Source organism: Manacus candei, unplaced genomic scaffold (assembly GCF_025592945.1).
Source record: "Manacus candei isolate 608988 ecotype Guabito, Panama unplaced genomic scaffold, ASM2559294v1 h1tg000014l, whole genome shotgun sequence".
Classification (NCBI taxonomy): Eukaryota; Metazoa; Chordata; class Aves; order Passeriformes; family Pipridae; genus Manacus; species Manacus candei.
The window spans coordinates 28,950,949-28,975,700 of record NW_026138062.1 but is presented as its reverse complement, the minus strand read 5'-3'; the positions used below and the strand labels follow the sequence as shown (position 1 = coordinate 28,975,700).

Genomic DNA, 24,752 nt, shown 5'->3' with positions numbered 1-24,752 from the left:
CTGTTGCCAAGAAACTGTAGTTACCTACCACATTTCCTTTACATTTGACCAAATCTGAAACACAGTCAAGAAAAGATTTGGAGAAGTTTCAATGGCTTTGGAAGAAACTAATTTCATTTGTATATAGCTAGAAATATCAGAGATTCATGAACTGAGTCAATCCTAAAGCAAATACTGAGATGGAGAACATAGGAAGAGAGACACCAATGGGCATTTGTATAGGTATCACTTTGTGCCTTCTCATGACCCAGTTTTTAAATATGTAGATGACTTTCTTATTTTTTCTAAATTGTTCCTATTTCTAAACCACAATTTGGCTACTTTTAATCTTCCCTGCTCCCTCCCTCACTTTTCTTTTCAGCTAGGTTTTTAGAAGACTAAATTTACTACAGTGAGCTTGCAACAGTCAGTCGGCCCAAGCCACCCCTGACTTTTATTGTTTGTAAAGTTGGTACTTTAAGCAGTATTCGTCCATATTTTCCAGCCATTAAAGTAAGGAATGAAGCAGGACCAGACCCATTTGGTCAAACCTTATGGACCCAATCCAGATCTTCTTCAGATTTTCTCAGTGACACTACTGGTAGCACGATGTACTTTGCACTTTGGTTTTGGAGGTACTAGATTTGTTCCTTTATTTATTAATTTTTAAAGGATATGAATAATAAATGCATAAAAATTGGTCTACATTTCTAAACTAATAATCTTCATCAAAGGAAGTAGGGTATGTCACTTTATATTACATCTGATAGTGTTCAGCTGACTTTTTTGAGATTAAAATAAAAAATATAATTTTAAGTTATTAAAATGGGTCAAATGATAATATGGTGTTTTGAGCTCAAGAACAAGAATCAGAACAGTATTTCTTTGTATATTTTCTACTCTTGATGATTTGAAAGTTGGAAATTGAAAAATATAAGTTTGATAACTTTAGAGGATATTTATCTGCTGAAAGGTCAAGCCAAAGGTTATCCTGAGATTACATTTTTGTGTATTATTTGAGAAGAGGGATTATAAAGTTTGTAGAAAGAGATGCAAGGAGTGAAGAAGCTTTATTAAAAAAACATCAAAAGTGAAATTATCCATAATTTCAAATTTTCTGGAGAATATATGCTAAAATGTCAGAAGAATAATATTCGTTTTAATTATTATTTGTCAGTAAAAGAGATGAAATGCACCACCACCCATTATTGTTATTATCTGATTTAGTGTTTTGATTACAGACAGTGTTTATATAAACAATAACTTCAAGATTGTACTGTCACAGCCAGATCCCATGTGCCTTGCTCTCTGCATTTGCAGAACATTTTACAGCATTGACGGCAATTCTACAGACAATCCCTTTTAGCAAATTAAAGAAAGTTGTATATGTGTTTCAAGATAAAGTCCCCAGTTGAGAACTCACAAAACCAGAGACAGAATTTTGAGTGTGTCAGATGGTAAACAAAACTGTAGGAAGATACAACTGGCAGAGAATTTTAAACTAAAAGCTATTCTTAGTCTGTATTGTCTCATATGAATGTGACAAAAAGTGCTATAATTGAATTGGAGATCAGAGAAAATTGGGCTTGAAACAGACAAGTTTATAAAAACTTCAGAGTGGAAGACATAATGAAATCCAAAAAAACAAAGTGATGGTCATGTCAACAGAAATAAAAGCTAGCCTCGCTCACTCTAATGTAATATAATTTATCAATTTATCAATTTCCACAATATTTTTTTCTGATAGTAATAATAAATATACAGGGGAGCATCTCTTTATTAACAGCTGTGATAATTGATAATGCTATTTACAAAAAGCAAAAGAATCTCAACCAGTTACCTCCAACTCAGCTGGTCTCCTTAGGGGGGTATATTGGATACAGGAGAAGGGCAGAAGCGGGAGCAATCAACAGGAAAGGGGAATCCATTCATCCTGGGCTTGTGAAAAGCCTTCGGTCAGCAACACAAATTCGAGCTGCCTTGTAAGTGTTGCTTAGGCGGTTGAGGCTGAGAAAAAGGGATCAGGAACTTGTTTCTTGTCACCTCCCATATCCTCCCAGGATGCAGGGATGGATTAAAGCCGAGGTAATTGTTTAGTCGTTACTGACAGTAGACCAACCAACATTTCTCTTTACCCCATTCTCCTCTGACATACTGTACTACCCAAAGGCCTGATTCAAGTAGAAACAAACTAGATCTACCAGCATTTCGAAGCAACCCATTAGGGGACAGTCACAGCATTGTCAGTCTGTGAAGTTCTTCCTTGTTTGTCTACAACAGTAACCACACTGTCAGTGCTAAAGCAAGTGATATTAAGTATAACATGATAATATGACCAATAATAATGCAAGATATAAGGTCCACTTCTTTCATCAGTGAAAAATTTGCTGAGTTAATAAACTGTGCCAAAGTAAATTTGGCTTTTCATGTCCTTTCAAAAATATAAACATAGGATACACAAGTTTATGAGGATAAAATTCTGCCAAAGATGCTTTCAGGTCTTTTGTGAGTCACTAACATTGCTGTGCATGAACTATATAGCAAAGGATTACTTTAATGTTTGGTATAGTTTAATTCTTGCTTTAATATTTGATAAACATAATAAAAATTACTCAGAAGTGACTGTTTTGTGAGGTATCCCCTAATCTTAGTATTTTATTTATTTTCACTTTGAGAGTTTTTTTTTTCTTTACATTCTTGTAATAAACCACTTATTGACAAGGTTTTACAGTTATGGCATAACTGGCAAAGTGACTAAACATGTAGGAGGTTAGTAATCCCTATCTTACTTTTTATTATATATCCTTGTGTTTAATAACCTTGTCTAGAACACGCCTTTAAAATCTGTGTGGATGTATGTGCATGTATATAATTTAAGATAATATTTCAGTAAGATAATATATAAATAGTTAATAATATTTAATTTAATACTTATGTAATTTAAGTAAGATAATTTGGTGTGGCTTACATTTTCCCTATTCAGGTAAGTAATTTACCTACCTTTTTGTTTCAGAAAAGCATTGCATTTTTTACCTGCTCCCATAAAATTCTAGCTTATGTCAATGAGCTGCAGTTTTTGTTTACAGGCGTTATCTCGTCTTCTAAATAGTGACGACTTTAAACCACTTCTTGTTATTGTTTTTATTTTCAAGATGAAGCAACATCTATTATGTTCCTATTGATAATAGTAGAGATTTTGTGTATGATTGCTGAGGGAGTTGGCATACTGGTATAACACATCTATCTAGATGATCCAAACAGCATTCAGAAGCCTCCCAGAGTGTGCTGGATTCCATGTTCGATCCAAATTACACAATGCAATCAGATAGTCATTACTAACTATACTGGAATCACTACCTTTGTGGAGTGTTGAGCTGATAAGTGTACAGAGAGCTTACATATCCTTGTAAATAAGCATTAGAATTACTATCTTGTGAATGCTTTATATCCTTCTTGATATTTGTTTTCATTTCCAAGTTGCACAAAAATATTTCAGAGAGATAATACTGCTGGAAAAAATTACTCTGAAGATCCTGTAAATTCCTCTACTTCTCTCAATGATTTCCGTGTCAGTGCCAGAAGGAAGTCAAAGATGGCTTTTCTAATTGCCAGTCCTATGAATACAATATCTGAAAATCCATGTTTCTGACTTTCATATTTAGCTTACCAATAAAATTCTGCAGTTCAGATTTAGAGAAATCATTTTGCTGATGTTGCATAAGATAAAACAGAAATTCAGCTTTTAAATCAGGAGTGATTCTGATCATGGTAAAAATCTGGTATTTATTGTTAAAGGAGACTTTCATGAGTCTCAGAATGGCTGAGCAGGTAGGTCCTTGTGAGAGAGAAGGACAAGAATTGGTCCAGCAATGACATTCCAGAGTTTCTTTTTTAAATACTCAGTGTAAAATACCTGACCTTAACCCTGCTGAAAAGAAGAAGATCCGCTCTAATTTCAGCAGGCTTTGAATGTTGGGCTGATTAAAGATTACAAAGCACTTACTTCTCAGTTCTTGTAAGTACATTTATGAGAGTTTCTAAGGTTCTGTTCAGCATGTACAATATGTACCATGATAATACCCTGCTGAGATAAGACACTTTGAACCTGTCCTCCATCATACTTATTCTGACTGTGCAGATGTGAGGTCTAGTTACCACCTGGTCTTGTCTTTTTCAACTTCAGAAACATATTCATTGTATTTTCAACTTAATTTATTTCAATTTCATTAGTCTGTGAGAAAATACATTTTGAAATCAAAAATGGCTAATTAACAAGGTTTTCTTGTACCCTTAAGGAGGGGAACTGTGAATTGAGTGTACAAGGAAGGTATGAAAGGCAAAAAGTCCTTATAAATAAACCTTTATGCTTCAAAAATAGTTTGATGGAATCAAATACTTCTTTGAAATAAATCTCAAATATTCATTTGATACAACAATTTTTAATGGCTAGAGTCCATGGGTGTCTTGAGACATCCCATTTCCCGTTTCTTGGCAGTTTATAACAACTGATGCTCTGTAAGTCAAATCTATCAGAGGACACCTTTCTACAAATTTCTACGCTCTGCTGTTGCAGAGCTCCCCAAGGGCTCTGGAGAGACACGAGGAGAGATGTTTAATATGGGCTTCATTTATTGAAGAAAACAGCTCCTGCTTTTAGTGGGAGGATCACAGAGACACAGTGAAACTCGGAGAAATCCCTCAGCTCTAGATTTGAAATCTCCCAAGCTTGCTTGTTCTTTTATTTGTCTGTCATTGTGCACAGAACAGGATGACCACTGTTTGCCTCCCGAGCCACAGCTGCTGGTGGGGGCTAAGCAAGAGGCCCAGTGCAGCAGAGGGGAGGGGAGGATGTTTGCACAGACCCAGCCTTCCTGAAGTTTATGCAGGAGGAACTGCTACTAGAGATGTACAAAAATGTTAAAAGGGAGGATTTCTTGTCACCTAATGAGAAACTTTTTTAACCTCTGCCTTGCTGTTTTTCTGCCTTACAGAGTGGACAATTCTCCACCTCCCTCCAGCTCCACTGGATTTCTTTTAGCTGATGCTGAGCTGATCAGCTGGGCTGACCCTGGGGAATCTGGTGAAGGGTTAAAACAGACCAGGTCTTTGGCCCAGTGGGCAGCTGGTGAGCTTTCTGCTCAGCGTGGGCTGCTGGTGCTCATTGCTGCTTGGTTGCAGTCACTCCCCCCTTCAGTAGTGTCGCCAAACAGAGGTGTTTCTACATTGGTGTTCAGGGTGCTCTGAAAATACAAAAAAAACCCCAAAAAAAGTCCCTGAGCCTTTCTGGAGCTCCCCTTCCTTCATCCCTGATGGTTGCTACAGATTTTACAGGAATTGCCAGCATGCAGCCTTTGGACCTCATGCTGGAGTTTCCTGGAAGTGGCACACCTTTGAATGGACATCCCAGAAGTGTGGTGGCACATACCGTGTCAGTCTTCAGAAAGATATAATTTACTTTTTCTCAGCAACTGCAGTGGGCTCTTATCACCCCTCCTGGACACCTGGCAGCATAAATACATAACAAACCTGATTACTGTTGTGGGCGTGCAAGGAAGAGGGAAAACCCTGCATGTGATCTTGTGTATGCTTTGGCTGCACTTTAGCCTTTTGCTTCTTTGGATTACCAAACATTATGGGTATAATATATTGGTATTTTTTTTCTCTCATATGCTAATTTATATAAATATGTGAAACCGTACTCGGAGATTGGATCAGCTCATAGACAATAACAGTGTTCAGGATGGGAATCATCTCACTTAAACCTCATTGTCTACAACTGAAATATTGCACCTGAGCTGTGTATTTAGTTGTAAAGAAGCAGAGAGTAGGGTGTCACAAGCCATTTGGCATTTTCAACAGCATAAGATGGCCTACAATTCCTTGTTTTGCTCCACTGACTAAGCATACTAATGCTGTGATGGACTAATATTTCTTACAGGATCAGATTATTTGGATTTGATATATGTGATCAGAAGAGCTGGTTCAGTTTAACACATTTATGTCATAACACTATCCCCCAGGATAATTGCTTTTACATAAAAAAGTTAAAAAGTTGAGGTTTTTTTTTTTTAAAAAAGGTGTCTGCAATCTAGAGTAGCTATGTTATATGGAAATGTTTTCCTTTATAGCACACATGATGTTTAAAACTATGCTACAACAAACAGTGTTTTTATAACCAAGCATAAGGTTTTCCTCAAATTGAATCACTTTTTTTGTCTTTCTGTATATGCTTCTTTAGGAGCATATTTGTTTCTTTCATACTTAATTGTGTATTTTATTTGCCTGTAGTTTCTACCTCTGTTTTATCTGCCAGTCTAATCTGTCTAACCTATTTTAGGCTTTTATAGGAGGCTTATCTCTTCAGTATCTAGGCATTAAATGCTTCAATGCATTTCTGAAGGCTTTCATTTTACTTAAATGCCTTTGAACACAGTTAGGAAGTGTTATTAATTAGAATCAGCAGCCCAGTAGAACTTCAGGTACTGATTAAATATTACCCTTCCATAAATTCTTTATAACTTTCCTACAAACAGAACATTTTAGCTAACTCAATAATTTGGAGATGGAGAAAACCATTTTACATGTTTTTGTCAACCTTTGTTGCATACATATTAGACATGACACGTGACATGGTTAGATTATGCTTTTTTGTAGAATGTAACCATAAATATCTTGAAAATAAAGTTCTGTTTTGCCAATTATTGTCATTAAATTCATAGGTTTTAATTAAGACAGTGAACTTTAAAAGCAGTCATCCAATGACAGTTTAACATTTTGTTTCCTTTCATGTTTGGTATGGTTTAAAGGGTTTATTTGTTTGTTATTTTTTATCTCTACTAACTCATAGCAGTAACTTGCCTAGAGTATTTTAAAGTACATTTCCTTTTTCAAAACAGTATGACTGTACTTATACAAGTCCTATAATTTTCAAGCTGAAAACTCAATAATAGGATGGTAAATATAGTGTCCAACCTTTTATGTGCGTGTCCAATCAACGTGTCCAACCTTGTATCGTAGCAGTATTCCTAGCACAAAGCCCAGTGAACAAGAATTTAAATACTTTAAACTTCTCAGAAAATACCTTACTGTTTATTGAGAGCTAGGATATCACAGGGAACTAACAGAAGCTCTCTTTACTTCACTGGAAAGCAAAACTTGCTTTGCACTGCTGCTGCAGTTAAAGCTACAGAGCTTCTATGTACCTGTGCCACCCCGGGGCTGTGTGAGCTGTGGATGGTGTAACGCTGTAAGGCAGGGCTGCCCTGCCCATTATAATCTCACCACTTCAGCTACGGCTACATGCACATCCTGTCTCCAGAGGTTCAGTGTCTGGGTTGTTACTAGTGATCCTCCAGATGTAATCACACTTTACTGGCCTTCTCAGATAAGGAATAGATAATGTTTTCTCGTGGTAGTGGTTCAGATACAGGAAAAGTAAAATATGAGAGACTTCAGTTACATACACAAATACTTTCCTTGGCATGTTTTTAATGTGATGGAAGTACTTGCAGGACACTTCAACAGATCACGTGCACTTAAGAAATAAATTGACATAGTGCTATAAACTCAGTGGGGAAAAAAACAATATGTGCTAAATGGGAGCTGCTTTAAGTCTGATTCCACGCTAATGGTTTTGAACAATAACTACTCTGTCTTTTGTGCTGTAAATTTCGAACTGCATTTTTTAACTTTGAAATTGTTACAATGAAAATGAAAATTGGTTGTTATATAGAGTAAATGTGTGTGGCTATTTATGAGATGAGGCTGACACATTTGTTTAACTCAAGCAATAATCTTTTATTTGCACCACGTTAATCTTTATACCAGAGCTCTATTCTGCATTGTGTATTTCTTTTCTAGTATGAGTGTTCAATATTGTTTCCTCCAAATAATTCTGTGAAAATATGAACCTTCTTGCTACATTTGGACAACATTCCATTTATTATGATCCATTTTTATGACCTTTTTCTTTCAAATAGGTCCTATACTTCATGTACCTTGTAAACTCAGACAAAAGTGAGTATATTCAATGATTAAAATTGCAACTAGTATAGTTTAGCCTCTTGACACAAGTTTAAAATGGTCAAGTTTTTCAAATTATTTTTTTTTCCATTGCTTAAGGTGCTGAATAAAGAATAAGTGGATGTGCATGAGTCAGCTTTACAGTAAGGGATATCCCCAGTGTTTAAACTGAAGCAAAGAAATCCTTCCTAACAGTAGCACTTAATGGTCTTGAAAATCATATGATATTCATCCAACTATTTTTACTACAGAGAGATCAAGGAAGGAGCTTGTAAGACATTTAAACCTTGTTTAGATTTTGGCTAGAAATTCAGCACTAGCATTTATCAGAAATGGACCCCCAGTGTTTGTGGAGACCAGATCAAATTATAGTAATTTGTAAACCTATATTTAAAATTGCATCTGTATAATACCTGAAATTAATTTATGAACCTTTAAGGAAAGTAACAGTGTACTTGATGAACACAACTCCACAACAACTTGCCAGTTCTAGAGATGGCTGTCTCCAGAAAGGTTTATCTCAGCAGGCTGATTTCTATACCTGAAAATAAAAGTATCATAGCCAGATATCATGTATATATAATGGGAACTGAATCTTAGTTCTCAGAAATCTCCACATAACCTCTGTAAGTCTACAGCTATCCCTGAAGTCATGATACTGAATCCTAAAGCGCTAGGAAAGAAAGCAAGCCTTTGTCAGAAGTAGAGCCTTTGCTATTCTTCAGGAAGGAAGCTTTTGTTCAGCTCAGTGCAGTGAGTTGCAGCTCAGCAGAACTTTTTTACTTTGGCTGACATTGGACTGCAGCTGAGATACTGATACCTTTTCAATGGATCTTTGAGGAACAAAACAAAAGGTTGAGACAGGGCAAATATTTTTATGAGGTCCTCAGGGAAGTAGGATTCCTGGAAAAAAAGGAATGATGATCATAAATTTACACAGTAATCTGACATTCAGAGTTCACCTGAAATCTGAACTTTAAACCAAAGGACATACAGGTCACAGTTAGTACATGTAGTGTCATGACCACAGTATGTTTCTTCTTTCCTCATTACTTCCAGTAGAGCATACGATGTACACAGCAATCTAAGTGAATCATAGCTCCTTAGAGAGTCAGATTCCTGTGAAATAGACACTATTCTCTTAAATCATATTCTGCCGGTAGACCACCAAGTCTACACTGTCATTTATCCACAGAGACTTATATGAAGGAGTGATCTGGAAGTCTGAACTGGGTATCAGCCATAGTAAAACACTATGGGTGCTTCCAGTTGTGTCGTTTGACACTGGAGCATCTGTTACTTCTGATGCTCAGAATACATGCTAATACCCAAAGGAAAGCTATTTGTGTCAACGTGTACATTTACTGTTATTTTTTTATCTACACATACATTTCTGATAAAATTAAACTTTGTAGCTACACTTTAAGAACGAATGGAAATTAGCTAGCTATGTGAAAAGAAAATATTGTCACAATATATAAACTGTAAACTTAGAAATACCTGACACATTTTCAGAAGAGTACAGTTGTATATATATCTTGAACATGTGAAAACTTCTCTCTACTGAAAAGTGGTGTTGGCTGATGAAAGTAATGTAATACAGTTTGGGACAAATGAATCGTCTGAGGGTGAAAATTATCTGTGTAATTGGTAAGAAAGTTTTCTTTAAACGGATTGCTTTATTTAGTCAGTTTAGTAAAGCAAGTCTTTACTGTGCAAATTGCATATAAGTTGTTTTTTCTGCCCTTTTTTATTGCACAGAGATTTGTGTTTGGCGTTTTTGGGGTTTTTTATGTTTGGTTGGTTTGTTGGGGTTTTTTTACACCAGAAAAGACTTTTTCTAAGAAAAAAAAAAAAAAAAGATTAATTCTCCATTTAACCTGTTTCACCATAGTAGAGTAGTTTCTCTTGTGTTGAACTTTTAGTTCAGGTTGAAAGAATAAACCTTCTTCATTTAAGAAAGTCATTTCAATTTTTAAAATGTATAATGTAAAAAATAGTTTTACAGCTCAATCCACATCCATCTAAGCATTGCAGGTCTGATTTACTTCCAGTGTGGATGAAATTCCTTATATTGTAATGGCAAATATGTTAGAAAGATGTGTGTTCATTGCCCTGTTCTTTGTCCACAGCATGTGACTTACACAAATATTTTCTCCTGATCTCTTCAGGGATGCCTCAGTGATGATGACAGGTCTAAGCATCCCATCCAAAACATGGGTTGTTAACCTCTCCATTCTGACTGCTTTGCTTCTGGGCATCGCAGTCCTTGTAAACAGATGTTTGCAAATTTTAAGATGAAGAAGACTGAAAAAGATTCCCTCTCCTCTCTGTGTAATAAGTACCAAAGATGCCTAGTAACAGGATGTTTTCTCTCTCTGTAGGCATTGCTGAGCACTGGTGTAATAGATTCTTGATTACTTATGAAAAAGGGAACTTTCATCCTCTGTTTTGTGGTGTGTGTGTTTTATTTTCTTTCTTTAAAAATTGTTCAAAATACAGGGTTTGGGGTTTGACGATGGGAAAAATATATTGCATTTTCAAAGGAGTCTTATTGGAACACTACAACTTTCTGATATCAATCAGTTTAAAAAGTTCTAGCCAGTTTTCTGTTTATCTTGTACAACATATAGAAGGAACAGCTCATAGCATCATTCCTACTGCCACGCCTGCATCCAGCCCACAATCCACATAACTCTTTAGCATGAAGAATTTAGTGCCCTGAACTCGTGGGTGAAAAGCAGTAGCTGTTCGGCTCCTGCTGTCTCTCTCAGATAATGTAGTATCTCTCAGTTGACATCATCCTGAAAATGTGCCTCAGATGGCTTTTATTTTTAAAGCCATAGTTTCCTGTACAGTCTGCTCCATCCTGGATCCAGCTCAGTACCGAGGAAGGCAATTTATCGTTCTTTAGACTGATTTCACAAGATGGCACGGGTTGGCTGCTATGAATTCAAAAATGCTGCAGTGTCTGCAAATACGAGCACCTGGAAGAGATGGCCTTGCAGTGATGTCATGCCTAGTAAATTAGGATTTCTAGAACTCTCCAAAGCACACTCATCTTCCAGTCCTGTACCCAGAAGCCTAAACCTCCAAAGGCAGTACTGAATCAATAGCTGCATTTCCTATGCAGTGGACTCAGTGGCATCATGCCATTGCAGCTCAGTGGATGAGAGATTGCATCTACTGTTCTGGATTGTCAACTGTGAGGTCCCCCCTTCCTAAGAGGGAAAGACTGTCATGCTATAAAATAACAGGTTCTCTTTGTTCCCATTCAAACTAGAAAGGAGGTGACAAAGATGACTTAAAATCTGACAAGATCTGTCATCCTCACTGGTTGATAAAGAGAACAGAATATATCTTGTTATGTGACTAAGGATGGCTATGAAAGATCTGAAAGATCCTTCTCCACAGATTTTCCTGCTATGAACAGGAATTAGAAATAGTTGCTTACAGTGCTTTTCCTTATACGGCAGCAAAACCATCACGTGTTTTGTTTCCCAACAATTTTGGCTTGTATCAAATGTGAAGCTGGCTCACAAACAGCTTGTAAAAGAGAGAAAAGTGAGACTTAGCTCCAGCCTGAACACTCTTGCATTAACTTGGCATGAGTATGATGGTATTTCAACTTGACATTGACATGAACATTTCAATGGCTGGACAGTAAGCTCTCTGATAAAGCTGTTGTCTAACTAGTCTTGTACAGGGCAGCCTCTTTATAGCAATTAAAGTAAAAATTAACCTTTCTGAATCTGTTTCTGTTTGAGGAACCAAAACAAGGAGTGAAAGCAAGGATTAATTTCTCAGCAACAATTTAAGCTCTTTGCTTTTCAAATTAAAATAAAACTCAAACAGGATTTTATGAGAGGTATTTAGATGCCTGTGAAAACATTAATATTTTAATTGTCCTCATTAGGCTCTGCTTCCAGATATGAACACAAACAGGTCTTACATGTGGAAACAAACCTTTCCTAAACTTTGGAAAATTCAAAGCAAAATAAAGAAAAAACCCACACAGAAAATAATAATTTTTAGAATAGGACAAATATGGTATGTTTTTTTAGGAATATACTTTGACGAAAGCTAGCTGCCTCATTATGCTTGGTATTTTTTGGCACAGAGTTTGAATATAGTACTCTTTCTGAGTACGCTGAATAAAAACATAACTTTGATATGGCTTAGGATGTCTATTCTGTGGTTGTCTGTATATTTCTCAGTTTTGCATTAGTTACCATTGTGTTTTTTTCCAAAATGTACATGAGACTCTTTTCATCTGTCTCTGCTTTTTCCTGTTCTTTGTTTCCTTCCCTTTGGTTATAAGCATTTTATATCAGCCTTCTGAATCTGTTTTACTATACTAGAGCAGCGCCAAAAAGTGATATCATCTGGAAGTAGACGCATTATGTATTGAAATGATTCCTAAATCGTATATTCCATGTTAAGAATATTCTGGGGGAATAAAATTTATGTCATGGCTTGTAACTAATGTGCAAAAGACTTGCTCTGTCAGACTGTAAGTGATATCCACAGTGAGAGCCCATCATACTTAGTTTATCGGTTTGCAGTCCTTCTAGTTATATTTTTTTCATCTGAATGTTTATTATCAGTTGCTGTACATTTACCCAGTTATTTAGGTTTCAGTAATCTTATGTCTGAATGTATGATCTTAAACCATTTATTAATCTGAAGATTAATCTGCTTTTAAAGAGTATTTTTTTCCTGATCAGCATCAAGAAAGCCTTATTCCTTGTTGCTTTAGATGAATGGAAATTCTTCCAGTTTGTATGTGATAGCAAACTAGGATTTCTGCCAGTTCCCTTGATTGCATTAGAGAAATTCCAGACAGCTAGAAAGTCGTAGCTCCTTAATGCATGTTTAGTATTGTAAGTCTCCTATTGATGCTGCATTAATAGCTGTCATCAGAAGTCTTGTATAAAAATGTTGATCAGCAGTGCTATGTCTATGGCAGTCTCTTTGTGAACAGGCTACAGAGAGAGGTGAAAAAGGATAGACGATTGTTTTAGACATTTGTCCTTTATTTAGAGGAAAAGAGGGGTGAAACTGTCACTTTAAATAATAGTTTTCTACTTCAGGAGATAGTTTGTTGGTTATTCTCTCTTCTTGTAATGCCAAAGTTGATTTTTGTGTACCGAAGACAATAAATGTAATGCAGGAGCCTGATACATATTCATAATTTTGCTCTAAGGCTAAAGTGCTTTCCTTGTAAATTCATCTAGCTACAGATATTGTGAGCACCAAAAGCAATTACTTCACGCCATCAGTTTGCTTTAAAAGAGAATACCATTAAAATCCTTGTTCTATATTTATTGTTCTAACAGGGAACAAGAAGAACATTCTGCTGAGACACCACTGCAAGAACCAAAATTAGGATGCTTTTATTCAATTATATTTGACAAAACTGGACACCTTTTTTTCCAATGTGTAATGTAGTAAATTTATGTACCTATCAAAAACAATTCATAAAGCTCTCCAGTGGTAAATTGTACTAAAGTGGGAAGGCTAGACAAATTTAGAAAAAGAACAGCATGCTTTCCATTTTGCAAAGAAAGACATGAGTGTCAGGACAGAATGCTAATTTTTCAAATAGGTGTTTCTGTTCTCTGGTTTTTTACTATATAACACCTAGAAGCAAATAATCCATTGACTTGCTTCTATACAGAGTTCAAAAAGATCTTTCCTGCCCCTGACACTTATATATAACATAGAATTAAATTCTGTATAAAATCAAAGGGATAGTGGAAAACAGAAAAAAAAAAAAAGGAGTTATTTTATGGTAAAAGACACTTATAAGTGAAAATTTAAAAAAGAAGAATGGATTAGCTTGCTAAATGGGTAGCTAGGAGACATTTCGCCAAGCTTCATACACATATAAAGAGGTATTTGTTTGAAAGTGAATAGAAGACTGAAGTTGGGCTCACAGGCTTATCAGGGACAGAGGTAAAACTCTCAGTATGAGAGAAAAATGATGGAAAGGTGAAAGGTCAGCAGTGGATTTTCTTGAACATTAAAAAAATAAATTCCATGGCAAAGTAAATAGTACAGAGGAGACAGTCTTCAAAAGGAGCATTAAGCAAGGAATATGATGAAACTATCATATCAAGTCAATTACCTTTTCATAAGTACATTTTTATGACTGCTAGTGTGTCAAAATGGCAGTTGTTGAAACAAGGAGGGGCATGAATATGTGACATTGGGAAAGCTATGTGTTAAGTTTTTTTAATATACTTTGGGAGATCCAATATACAGATGCTAGCCTGGAACTATCCTAATTCATGTTGGTACCTACACTAATAACAGTAGTCACTGATTCACTTTGCAGTCAGTGGACACAGGCACCTCCAAAACACCATCAGGCAAAACCAGGCAAGCAAAGTAAATGAGATGAATCCCTTTTTTTTCAGGTAGTTCTGGGCTTTTTGCAATTCCAGGCAGTTCAGGGGCTACCCCAACTTGTAACATAAGCACCTTGTCATAACATTATGTGAGATAAATCTTACCAATAGTTGGATGGTGAATGTAGATTTTACTGCACCACTGCCAAAAGGTTACACACTATGTTAAAATCTTCTTGTGCAGATGCTGTAAAATATAATCCTTTATGTAGTCATGTATCTTTCTGTGCATGCATCATGCATCTCACTTGGCGACATCTGCAGCAGGAGCCTTCTGGACCAGAGGCAGAAGCTTTATGAGGAGAACCACGAAGAGCTTTTAAAATGTTTTTCAGTGGACTGAATTTTGTCCCAGGATGTTCACAGACCTTGTTTCTTCTCCATTTAATGATATAAAGTTCAGGAACTGTTTTTCTATTTAATATAGGTAACATGAACTGCTGCAAAACAAATTCCATTAAATATATTTGTATGCCATATCAGATGAAAAATACAATTAAAATTACATATTTACAATGAAAAAATACAGGAAGAAAATTATTTTAAAATTAATTTAAGTGATTTCTTAATGAGTACTGCCAGTTCAGAACTGGTCTAATATCTGAAGCTGTCTTTTTTAAAAAACAAAATGCTGTAAACAGTCTGAGAGTGTCTTTGAATGAGTAGTTGCACCTGAAGAAGAATTTAATGCGTGTGGAAAGAATATATTTCAAAGGATCTCCAAGGACAAATCCCTATTTTTACACAGATTTTCAGATTTCATTCTTTTCTGCCTCAAGTCAAAAATGATTTGCTCAGGTAAATTAGAATTTTCATATATAATATTTTTAATTGTTTCTAAAATTACCCTCAGGACAAAGTAGTTTCCTATGCAGCATTGGACTTAGGTGCTCACTTACTGCTGTGTAAGAAAAAGAGACTGTGTTACCTGGATCTGTCCCATGAAGAAGGACTCTCCAGAGGCTAAGCTACATGGTGGTAAGGAACAGATGTGCCATCTTTGTGGTATCAGAACTGTGGTTAGAAGCTGATGTTGCCCTTACCACTGCATTACCTCAGAACGATAGTAGTTTGAATTTAGCTACCATTGCTGTCTTCTATGAAATAGGAAGTTGTCTTTTCCTCCGAGCTGGCAGACATGCTGGATTAAGTGACTTGGCCAAGATGACATAAGAATTCTGTAGTTATAATAGAAAATGAACACATGCCTCCTTTAAGCATATTCAGTTGCTTATCAAATCAGATCATTAAAAACCCATCCCCTTCCCAGCCCTCACCCTCTCATTTTATTTGATTTTCATTGGGACAGGTGTCTCACTAGTGTGCATAGAGAAGATTTGAACTCTGCTGAAGTTGGGATTATATGTCACATAATTGCTAGAACTCTGAAGCCAAGATATAATTTTATTAAATTGGTTAATTTAGGAGGAAAGTTTCTACTTGGTATGATATCTGTAAAAAAAAAGTCTTGCCTAACTACCAAGGAAAAAGAGGAACCTAAAGTACAAGGCCACCACACTGGAAACCCTTACAGTTAATCCAGTGGGGAGCAGACATCTTCATCTTTTTGTCATGGTTCTTCTTGCTATTTAAAGTTCTCAGCTGGTTTTGTATGTAAGTTTTAAAAACATGATTTCAAATCCTGGTTTGGCTTCTCTATTTCTATCAAAGTTTCCCTCCAAACACATTACCATCTCAGCATGCTCTCTGCCTGCAAACCCATTACAAGGTCTCCTTCACATGGTAGGATGCACTGCAAACGATCTATTCCCTCAACGGTCCACGTACACAAGGGCTTTTGTTCCTGCAAATGCTTTTTGGTTTTTAAGTGAATTCTTGTCAGTGTGAAGAGAGTCTGCCTGTGTCAAGATGGGAATAAAAAGTAGATTTGATTCTGAATGTCCCTATGAAGTCGATAATTTAAAGTTTGGCTTCTGTTCATTAGCAGTACTGGCCATCCATTAGTATTCCAGGCATATTTTGGACATTAACCATTTTTGTTGCCTTAGTTACATTTGTACTAATGAAAATTCCTGTAAAACTTACACAGCAAAAACCGCCACTAGTAAATTTAAGATAGGGAAGCTTTCTGTTCACTGTTTTTAATAAATGAGAAATTAAAAGAAATGAGGTCTTCTCTATGAAGGTACTGTAGTGCAAGTAGGATAGTTACAATGGCTGTTGCAGCCATTGTCAAAAGCCCTTTAAAATAAGATTAGATCATTTCCTTGTTGTACCATTTTCAGTTGGTGAATTGTAACTTCGTTTTATGAATGCTGTTTAATATTCAAATTTCACTGTAACTTGAAGGAGACAAGTAATAGTTGTGATGATTTAAGATTAAAAGTATTTGGATAAATATGGACAATAGTTGTAATAGATCTGAATTGTTGCCTGAGATTACATAACCTGATTTATCATTTCACTGAAGAATTGCAGATAACAGTTTACAATATATTTTCATATGTAGTCTTGTCATTGTTTCCTTTAGTAAATTCTCCTCCTTTGTCTAGCAGAAAAAAAGAGTTTTATTTTTTCCTAAGGACATGTAAGATTTATGGAAAATAGTTATTTTTTATGTAGAAGAACTGATATTATTTGCTCATTCACTTTGATACAGGGATGGACAGTTATGCTCTTCATGTACTTATTTATATTTAATGTGTCTTGTTTCTCCTTTATGCTCTGGAGTCGCTAGAGTAACTGCATTTGTAAAAATTTGCAGTTAATTTAATTTCCATTTGCCAAGTTAATAAAACCTCTCTAAAAAAATTGCATCTTTGTCAACGTACTCTAATGATGATGATGACCAGATAGGTCATGTCTCTGCTTCCGGAATCAGAGGGAGACATAAAAGGATTCTGGTAGGAAAGTCTGCTTTGTGCATAAGTGTTTTTTATGTAAGTATTTTTGCATTGATTTCCCAACCAACTTTTCCAAACTTTACTATTAAAATTTAATGTCTTTTTTAACAAATACTTTGTTTCAGTAGTCATGAGCCAGATAGTTATTTTCTGTGCTCAAAGCAGCAGTCTGCTTGACATAGGAGGTCCCTTTTTCTGAATGCTCGATCACATACAGCACTTCAGACAAACACATAATCCATGCTGCTGGGCGTAAAGTGGAGCAAAGGCAAGGTTGCACCTTCTTTTCCTTATTCATGCAGGCCTGTAGCCTTTTTGTCAAGGGCGCTGGAGTACATCCAAATTTATTTTCTGATGAAGACTCCTGCTGACTGAAATCTAGGTCAGAACCTTGTGACCTTACTTAACATGCATTCTTTACGCTCCTCAGCAGCAACATTGTTTGATGCTGCATTGTGAGCTTGTATATCGGCTGCTGAGAGGCACATGGCACGGAACAGTTTTGGCCGTGCCTGAAACTGTTTTTACAAACCTTTCTTACGCAAGAGCTCGAGAGTTAATGCAGTGCCTATTTAAAAATATCATATTCCTCCAGGAGTGCTGAGTTATTTCAGTAGTGATCCAGCAGTGTCTCCTAGAAGAGGAAAATAGCTTTCTGAGGTTACAGCAGAGGTCCTGCTTCTGGCAGTGGACAGCAGTGAATGTCCAAGGAATGGCTTGACAGCACGGAGATCACAGAGGTGACCTTCCGAGGTGGGGGATTATTTATCTCTTACTGCTCCATTCACAGCAGTTAGTAAGCAGTTAGTACAGGTAGGAATCAGATCTCCTTCGTTTGATAGCAGGGGCAGAGGGAGTTAATGTGAAATAGAACATGAATCAAGCAGGAGAAATATAGCTCGAGTATCAGAGAAACTACTTAGCAGTAAGCTGTATTACAGAATCAGGCAGCTTCCCAAGGAGAGATGACGGATTTTTATTGCTTGTGGCATTTAAAAGTGAGCTGTGCACAGCACATGAGATACGTTGAGGGGTCTCACCATCTCTAGCTGAATGGCAGATTAGATTAGCATCTCTAGATACAAATATGTTCCATTCAGAAAAAGATTTAAACAATTTCCAGAATAGCTTAAATAAACACAACAGAAACGAAACCCGTTAACTTTTCTTTAGAATTTGTTTGTCTTGCAAAAATTACCTTCCTTCTGTGAACCATAATTTTGCGTGTATATCTTAATTTTTGACACTTGTTCAGTGTTATAAAGTTCATATAATAATTTGTATTCAGTTACATGCTGCATGACATGTACTTTATATATGTATATATGTATATATATATATACATGTGTGCATTTTTACAGAACCTGGTGACTTAAAATATCTTACATGATTTTATTTTACAAAACTAAATTACTCTGTACTGTATTCTAGATAATCCAAGCAGTATTTTTCACCAACTCTAGCTCCATGGGAGTAGTGTACTGTTCAAATTAAGTAAGCATGTCATAACCTGGGCTTTCATTTTAACCACTTGAATAGATCTGCCTTGTGTCTTTTAATGAATACTTTGTCCAGAATGTCATACACCCTCTAGTGAATTAAATTCTCCATAGTCTGAAGCATTTACTTTCAAAAATATTTAATATGCAGTTGTCTCCTAACATACATAGCAAATCTCCTTATGACACTATGAAGTAGAAATAAGGCACTTAAAAACTTCAAGACTTCACACAGTTTTACTATTCAAGACTGTTTAAAGCTTCAGGCACTTAGGTAACTTAATTCTTATATGAGGGAAGAAATAGATTTAAGTATTCAGAAGAAGATGAAGTCAGAGAGTGCTGTGCCAGGTGTTTCAGCTGTAGGAAAGCTTAAAGCATGGAAGGAGCAATGTAGCAGCAAAGCAGGCCTGCTGAATAATTCATCACTGTCTTACACACTTCTGCTGCTGTACCATTATTTAGGAAAGAATATTATATTGTTATTGATTACAACACTTGCTGACACGTTTCATTTGCTGGGAGGTGTGTGTGCATGCTTTGTATTTCCAACACATGCACCAGAGAAACTCATGTATGTATGAACTCGATTAAAATTTAAGAGGCTGGATGTTATACATGCACACAGGTACTCATCAGTTATCCCTAACACTCCCAGTTTGGGCAGGATGAGCTTGCTTCTCATGTCAGAGGAACAACCTTCCCACAGATAGTGTTTTCAAAGTGATGAGAAACATTTCTTAAAGGAGTACAAGCAGTTTTGCCTTTACTATAATACTTCTGGGAAAATTACTCCCTTGGTATACTAACCTGCCACCCTACACTGCCACAGGAGCACATCCCAAAGAACCTAGGAGCATTCTCAATCATGAGAGGAGGCTCTGCTGTGCTGTGATCATGGACAGCCCCATCTACACAAGCCAAACCCCAAGGGTGCCCTTTACTTAGACTGCTGCAGTTGCTGGTACAAATAAACTTTCGCCTGCAGTTGGCTAAAGTCCAGAGGAACTTGATGCCCGTTGCAACTAGTACTACATCTTATTTGAACAATGAAATGAAATCCTGTTCCTCACATGCTTGAAAACAAACATACATATGTATATATGCATGCATGTCTGTAAAATCAAAAGACATAAGAAATAATTGAATATCTACATGGGCTATAGATCAAAGTGAATACATATATAGATATATGCCATTATTTGTGCTTTCAGATTTATACTGGAGCACTGTGAGATGTTTTTAGACTTCTGATGATTTTTAGACTTCTGAGACAGTGAAGGATATGTTCCTCAGTTAAGCTGAGGGGAAGGCAAGAAATAAACCAGAAATATTTTCCTGATCTGTTTGTTCGACACAGAATTATAGAATCAACCAGGTTGGAAAAGACCTCTGAGATCATCGAGTCCAGCCCATGACTCAGCAACACCCTGTCAATTAGACCATGGCACTAAGTGACACATTCATTCTCTTCTTAAACACCTCCAGGGACGGTGACTCCACCACCTCCCTGGGCAGCCCATTCCAATGCCTGATCAGTCTCTCTGTAAAGAATTTGTTTCTAACGTCTAACCTAAACCTCCCATGGCACAGTTTAAGACCATGCCCTCTTGTCCTACTGCTGGTTGCCTGGGAGAAGAGACCGATGCCCACTTCACTCCTACCTCCTTTCAGGTAGTTGTAGAGAATGATGAGGTCTCCCCTGAGCTTCCTCTTCTCCAGGCTAAACAGCCCCAGCTCCCTCAGCTGCTCCTCGTAGGGCCTATGCTTGACTCCCCTCACCAGCCTCACTGCCCTTCTTTGGACACCCTCTAGCACCTCAATATCCTTCCTGAACTGAGGGCACAAGAACTGGACACAGTACTCAAGGTGTGGCCTCTCCACCACTGAGTACAGGGGCAGAATCACTGCCCTGGACCTGCTGGCCACACTACTCCTGATCCAGGCCAGGATGCCATTGGCCTTCTTAGCCACCTGGGCACACTGCTGGCTCCTGTTCAGCTTCCTGTTGATTAGAACTTTCAGGTCCCTTTCTGCCTGGCTACTCTCCAGCCACTCTGTGCCCAGCCTGTAGCACTGCAGGGATTTGTTGTGGCCAAAGTGCAGGACCCGGCACTTGGTCTTGTTGAACCCCATACCGCTGGATTTGGCCCATCTATTCAGCCTATTCAGGTCCCTCTGCAAAGCCCTCCTGCCTTCCAGCTGATTGACACTTCCCTCCAACTTGGTATCATCGGCAAATTTGCTAATAGTACACTCAATCTCCTCATCTGGATCATTGATAAAGATATTAAGCAGAACTGGGCCCAAAATTGATCCCTGGGGGACACCACCAGTGACCTGCTGCCAACTGGATGCAGCCCTGTTCCCCACCACTCTCTGGGCCCTGACATCCAACCAGTTCTTTGCCAAGCAGAGAGAACCCCTGTCCAAGCCGTGGGCTGCAGCTTTTCCAGGAGTATGCTGTGGGAGACCGTGTCAAAGGCTTTCCTGAAGTCCAGTCAGACTACATCCACAGCCTTCCCCTCATCCCCCAGGTGGGTTACCTGGTCATAAAAGGAGATCAGATTGGTCAGGCAGGACCTGCCCTTCCTAAACCCATATTGGCTGGGTCTGATCCCTTGTCCGTCCAGTAGGTGTGGTGTAATCACACTTAGGATGATCAACCTTGCATGGCACCGAGGTCAGGCTGACAGGCCTGTAGTTTCCTGGGTCTTCCTTCCGTCCCTTCTTGTGGATGGGTGTCACATTCACCAACTTTCAATCATTTAAGACCTTCTCAGTGAGCCAGGACTGGTGATAAATGATGGAGAGTGGCTTGGCGAGCTCTTCTGCCGGTTCCCTCACCACCAGATGGATCCCATCTGGTCCCATAGACTTGTGAGGATCCAAGTGGCTCAGAAGGTCACTAACTTCTTCCTTCTGGATAACAGGGGGTCTGTTTGGCTCCCCGTCGCTGTCTACCAGCCCAGGAAGCCAGTGTTCCTGAGGACAACATGTCTTCTTGTTGAAAACTGAGGCAAAGAAGGTGTTAAGTACCTCAGCCTTATCCTGGTCTTTGGCAACTGTGTTCCCCTCCATGTCCAACAAAGAATGGAGGTTTTCCTTGTCCCTCCTTTTACTATTAATGTATTTAAAAAAACACTTTTTGTTGTCTTTAACAGAAGTGGCCAGATTAAGTTCAAATTATGCTTTTGCCTCTCTAATTTTTTTTCTGCATGACCTAACTATATTCCTAAATACTTCATGAGTTGCCTGCCCTTTTTTCCAAAGGTGATAGACTCTCTTTTTTTCCCTAGTTTCCTGCAAAATCTCCTTGTTCAGCCAGGCCGGTCGTCTTCCCCACCAGCTCGCCTTTCAGCACATAGGAACACCCTACTCCTGCACCTTCAAGATTTCTTTATTGAAGTATGTCCATCTTTCCTGGACCCCTTTGTTTTTAAGGGCTCTTTCCCAAGGTACTGTCTGAACCAACCTCCTGAATACGCCACAGTCTGCCCTCTGGAAGTCCAGGGTTGAGGTTTTGTTGATACCTTTCCTTACTTCATTGAGTATTGAAAACTCTATCATTTTGTGGGCACTGTGCCCCAGACAGGCTCCGACCACCACATTTCCCCCCAGCCCTTCTCTGTTTGTGAACAGCAGATCTAATGGGGCCCCAGCCTTGGTAGATTCATTTACCAGCTGCAACAAGAAATTATCCACCATGCACTCTAGGAATCTCCTAAACTGCCTCTTCTTTGCTGTGTTGGTTTTTTGTTTGTTTAAAGAAAACTTGGTGTAGATGAAAAAGATATTGTGATAAAATCTAGATTGTCTAGAAACAGTATTGAGACCATCCCAAGTGGCTGTGGTGAGCCTTCTCTCAAATGCTGAGCTTGTAAGGGATTCTGTGGCAAAGTCTGAACAGCACTGAAGGATGACAGAAAATAAACTGCTTGTATCCTGGAGGAAACCCTTTCCCTACTTATCTTTGCATGTCCAAATCCATAAATAGAAAAATAAACCCACACAACAAACAAACAAACAAACAAAACAAAAACAACAAAAAACTCAAACCAAAACAAACAAAAAAAAGCCCAACAGAATCCAAGGGACTCTGAATGCTTTATTAAAAGAATAATAAGGTTTCTTTCCCCTAACTGAAAATCAACTTGGTGGAAATAAAATTCACTTTATACCAGAGTTAATCCATGGTAAGATACTAATCTGTCAAAGCAAATGGCTGCTCTCCCAATGGTTTCAAAAGAGTAAGGGCTCACTCCTACTGGCCAGTTTTCTCAGGTGGCAAACAGTGATTAAATTCATAAATATCTGCTTCTGCTCAGATTTTGGAAAAAACAGTTCACACTTAGCAGGTCCAGAAACGTAGCGGATTATATGATCCCCCAACCCATCAGTGCTACATACACTTCATATCCCTGTTGGAGCTACACAAGCTGATTTGGCAAAGATTGAATGTTTTTAACTCTCTAAATACTAAATGAGTAGAATATTCAGTTATACAACTAGCAAGTGTTACTTGCCGGTATGTTGTTTTTTTACTCTTTCTTTCTTTGCTCAGAGGAGAATTGGATGAAGAGTTAATATTTGGGTTTGTAGATTTTTTTTTTCTATTTTACTCTTTAAAACTGAGATGGCAAGACTGAAGGAAAGCAGTATGCTTGAAAGAGAAGATTTTAAATAGATTTCTTATGATTTGTGTTTGCAGTGCCTCTGTGGATATTGAATCAATATCTGAATAGAAATTTGTGAATATAATTTTAAAAATCTTTCTTCAAAATGTTTGGCCTTTACTGTGGTAAAAATGGGTGAATGCTGCAGATTTAGAAGTAGATGCTTCAAGGCTTTGATACTTTTACATCAGTTATCTCTTACTTCCACTATTTAGTTATTGTGATTTACCTAAAAGAAATCCATACATAGATTTAATCATTGTTTTGGTTCTTGGAGCTTGCTAAAACAAAAAGCAATAAATCTCTGAAACTTATCAAGCATGTTGAAAGCTACAACTTAATCATTATTTATTATCTAGAGATTTTGGTGTATTTGATTAATTTTCAAGATAAGTGCCAAAAAAAAAAAAAAGGAATGCAATGTATCTTTTATAAAATGCTCAGCAAAACTCACAATAATATGGTAGTGATTAGTGCAGAGCAATGCTTGCAGCAGTTATATAGTGCCAGTGATTATACTTCAGATCCACTATAAAAACAAGCTGTTCCTGATGTGCTCCTCAAAAGTAGGACAAAATGTTCTCCATTAGTCTGTTGCTACTTAACATCTTTCTCTACGTCACATCTTGATTTTTCTCTCATGCCATCTGCAGAAAAACATGTCTCTCAACCTTCTAGATCCTGAGATGGCAATATTCAGAGATAGAAGAGGAATTAGTCTGTGTTAAAAGAGAATCTTGTCATGGTGGTATTTCAGAGGCTTTTAAAAATATACAGACAAAGAACAAAGCTGCCAGCTTTTTTTGATTTTTATCTTTAGTAAGAGTAATTGAAACATTATTCACATATAAAGTCAAATATAAAGTCAAATATAAAATTTAAATATAAATCAGATTCTGTAATTTTAATCTTTTTTTGCTGCCAAAATATATAAATATTTACATCTTAAATCTTGACCTTGGTCATTAAGATTTAGAGCAGTGTGAGAACAGAATGCACTTTGGGACCAGCTGAATGTATAGTTTCTTTCTCTAGAAATGAAAATATTTCATAAATATTTACACATAAATATGTACTCATTGCCAAGCACACTCATGTATGTTTATATATCTTGTATTACACAAAGAGGGCTCCCACTAGGTAGTGAGCATTGTGGACTATTCTGACAATCTGCATATGTCCTATTACCAGTATGTCCTCTGCAGTAGAATGCTGATGGCATGAGCCTGGACCCAGGTGTCCTGCTGGACTGACACTGCAGTACTGACCATTCCACCAGCCCTTGCTAGCTCCAGGAAC

The 24,752-nt window shown here is 37.3% G+C and overlaps 1 protein-coding gene across 6 annotated transcripts in view; it reads left to right on the top strand.

Moving 5' to 3' along the window:
- The window catches only part of PCDH9 (protocadherin 9), a 689,952-nt gene that overhangs the window by 41,439 nt on the left and 623,761 nt on the right, over positions 1-24,752 (top strand). Inside the window, exon 3 of one of the 6 annotated variants that reach the window (XM_051778868.1) lies at positions 13,341-14,685. The exons of the other annotated variants lie outside the window; for them this stretch is intronic. Within the exon in view, the coding sequence (XP_051634828.1) occupies positions 13,341-13,364 (24 nt within the window). The 3' untranslated portion in view covers positions 13,365-14,685. Of the gene's footprint in view, positions 1-13,340; positions 14,686-24,752 lie in introns of those variants that run through there. 6 annotated transcript variants of the gene reach the window in all.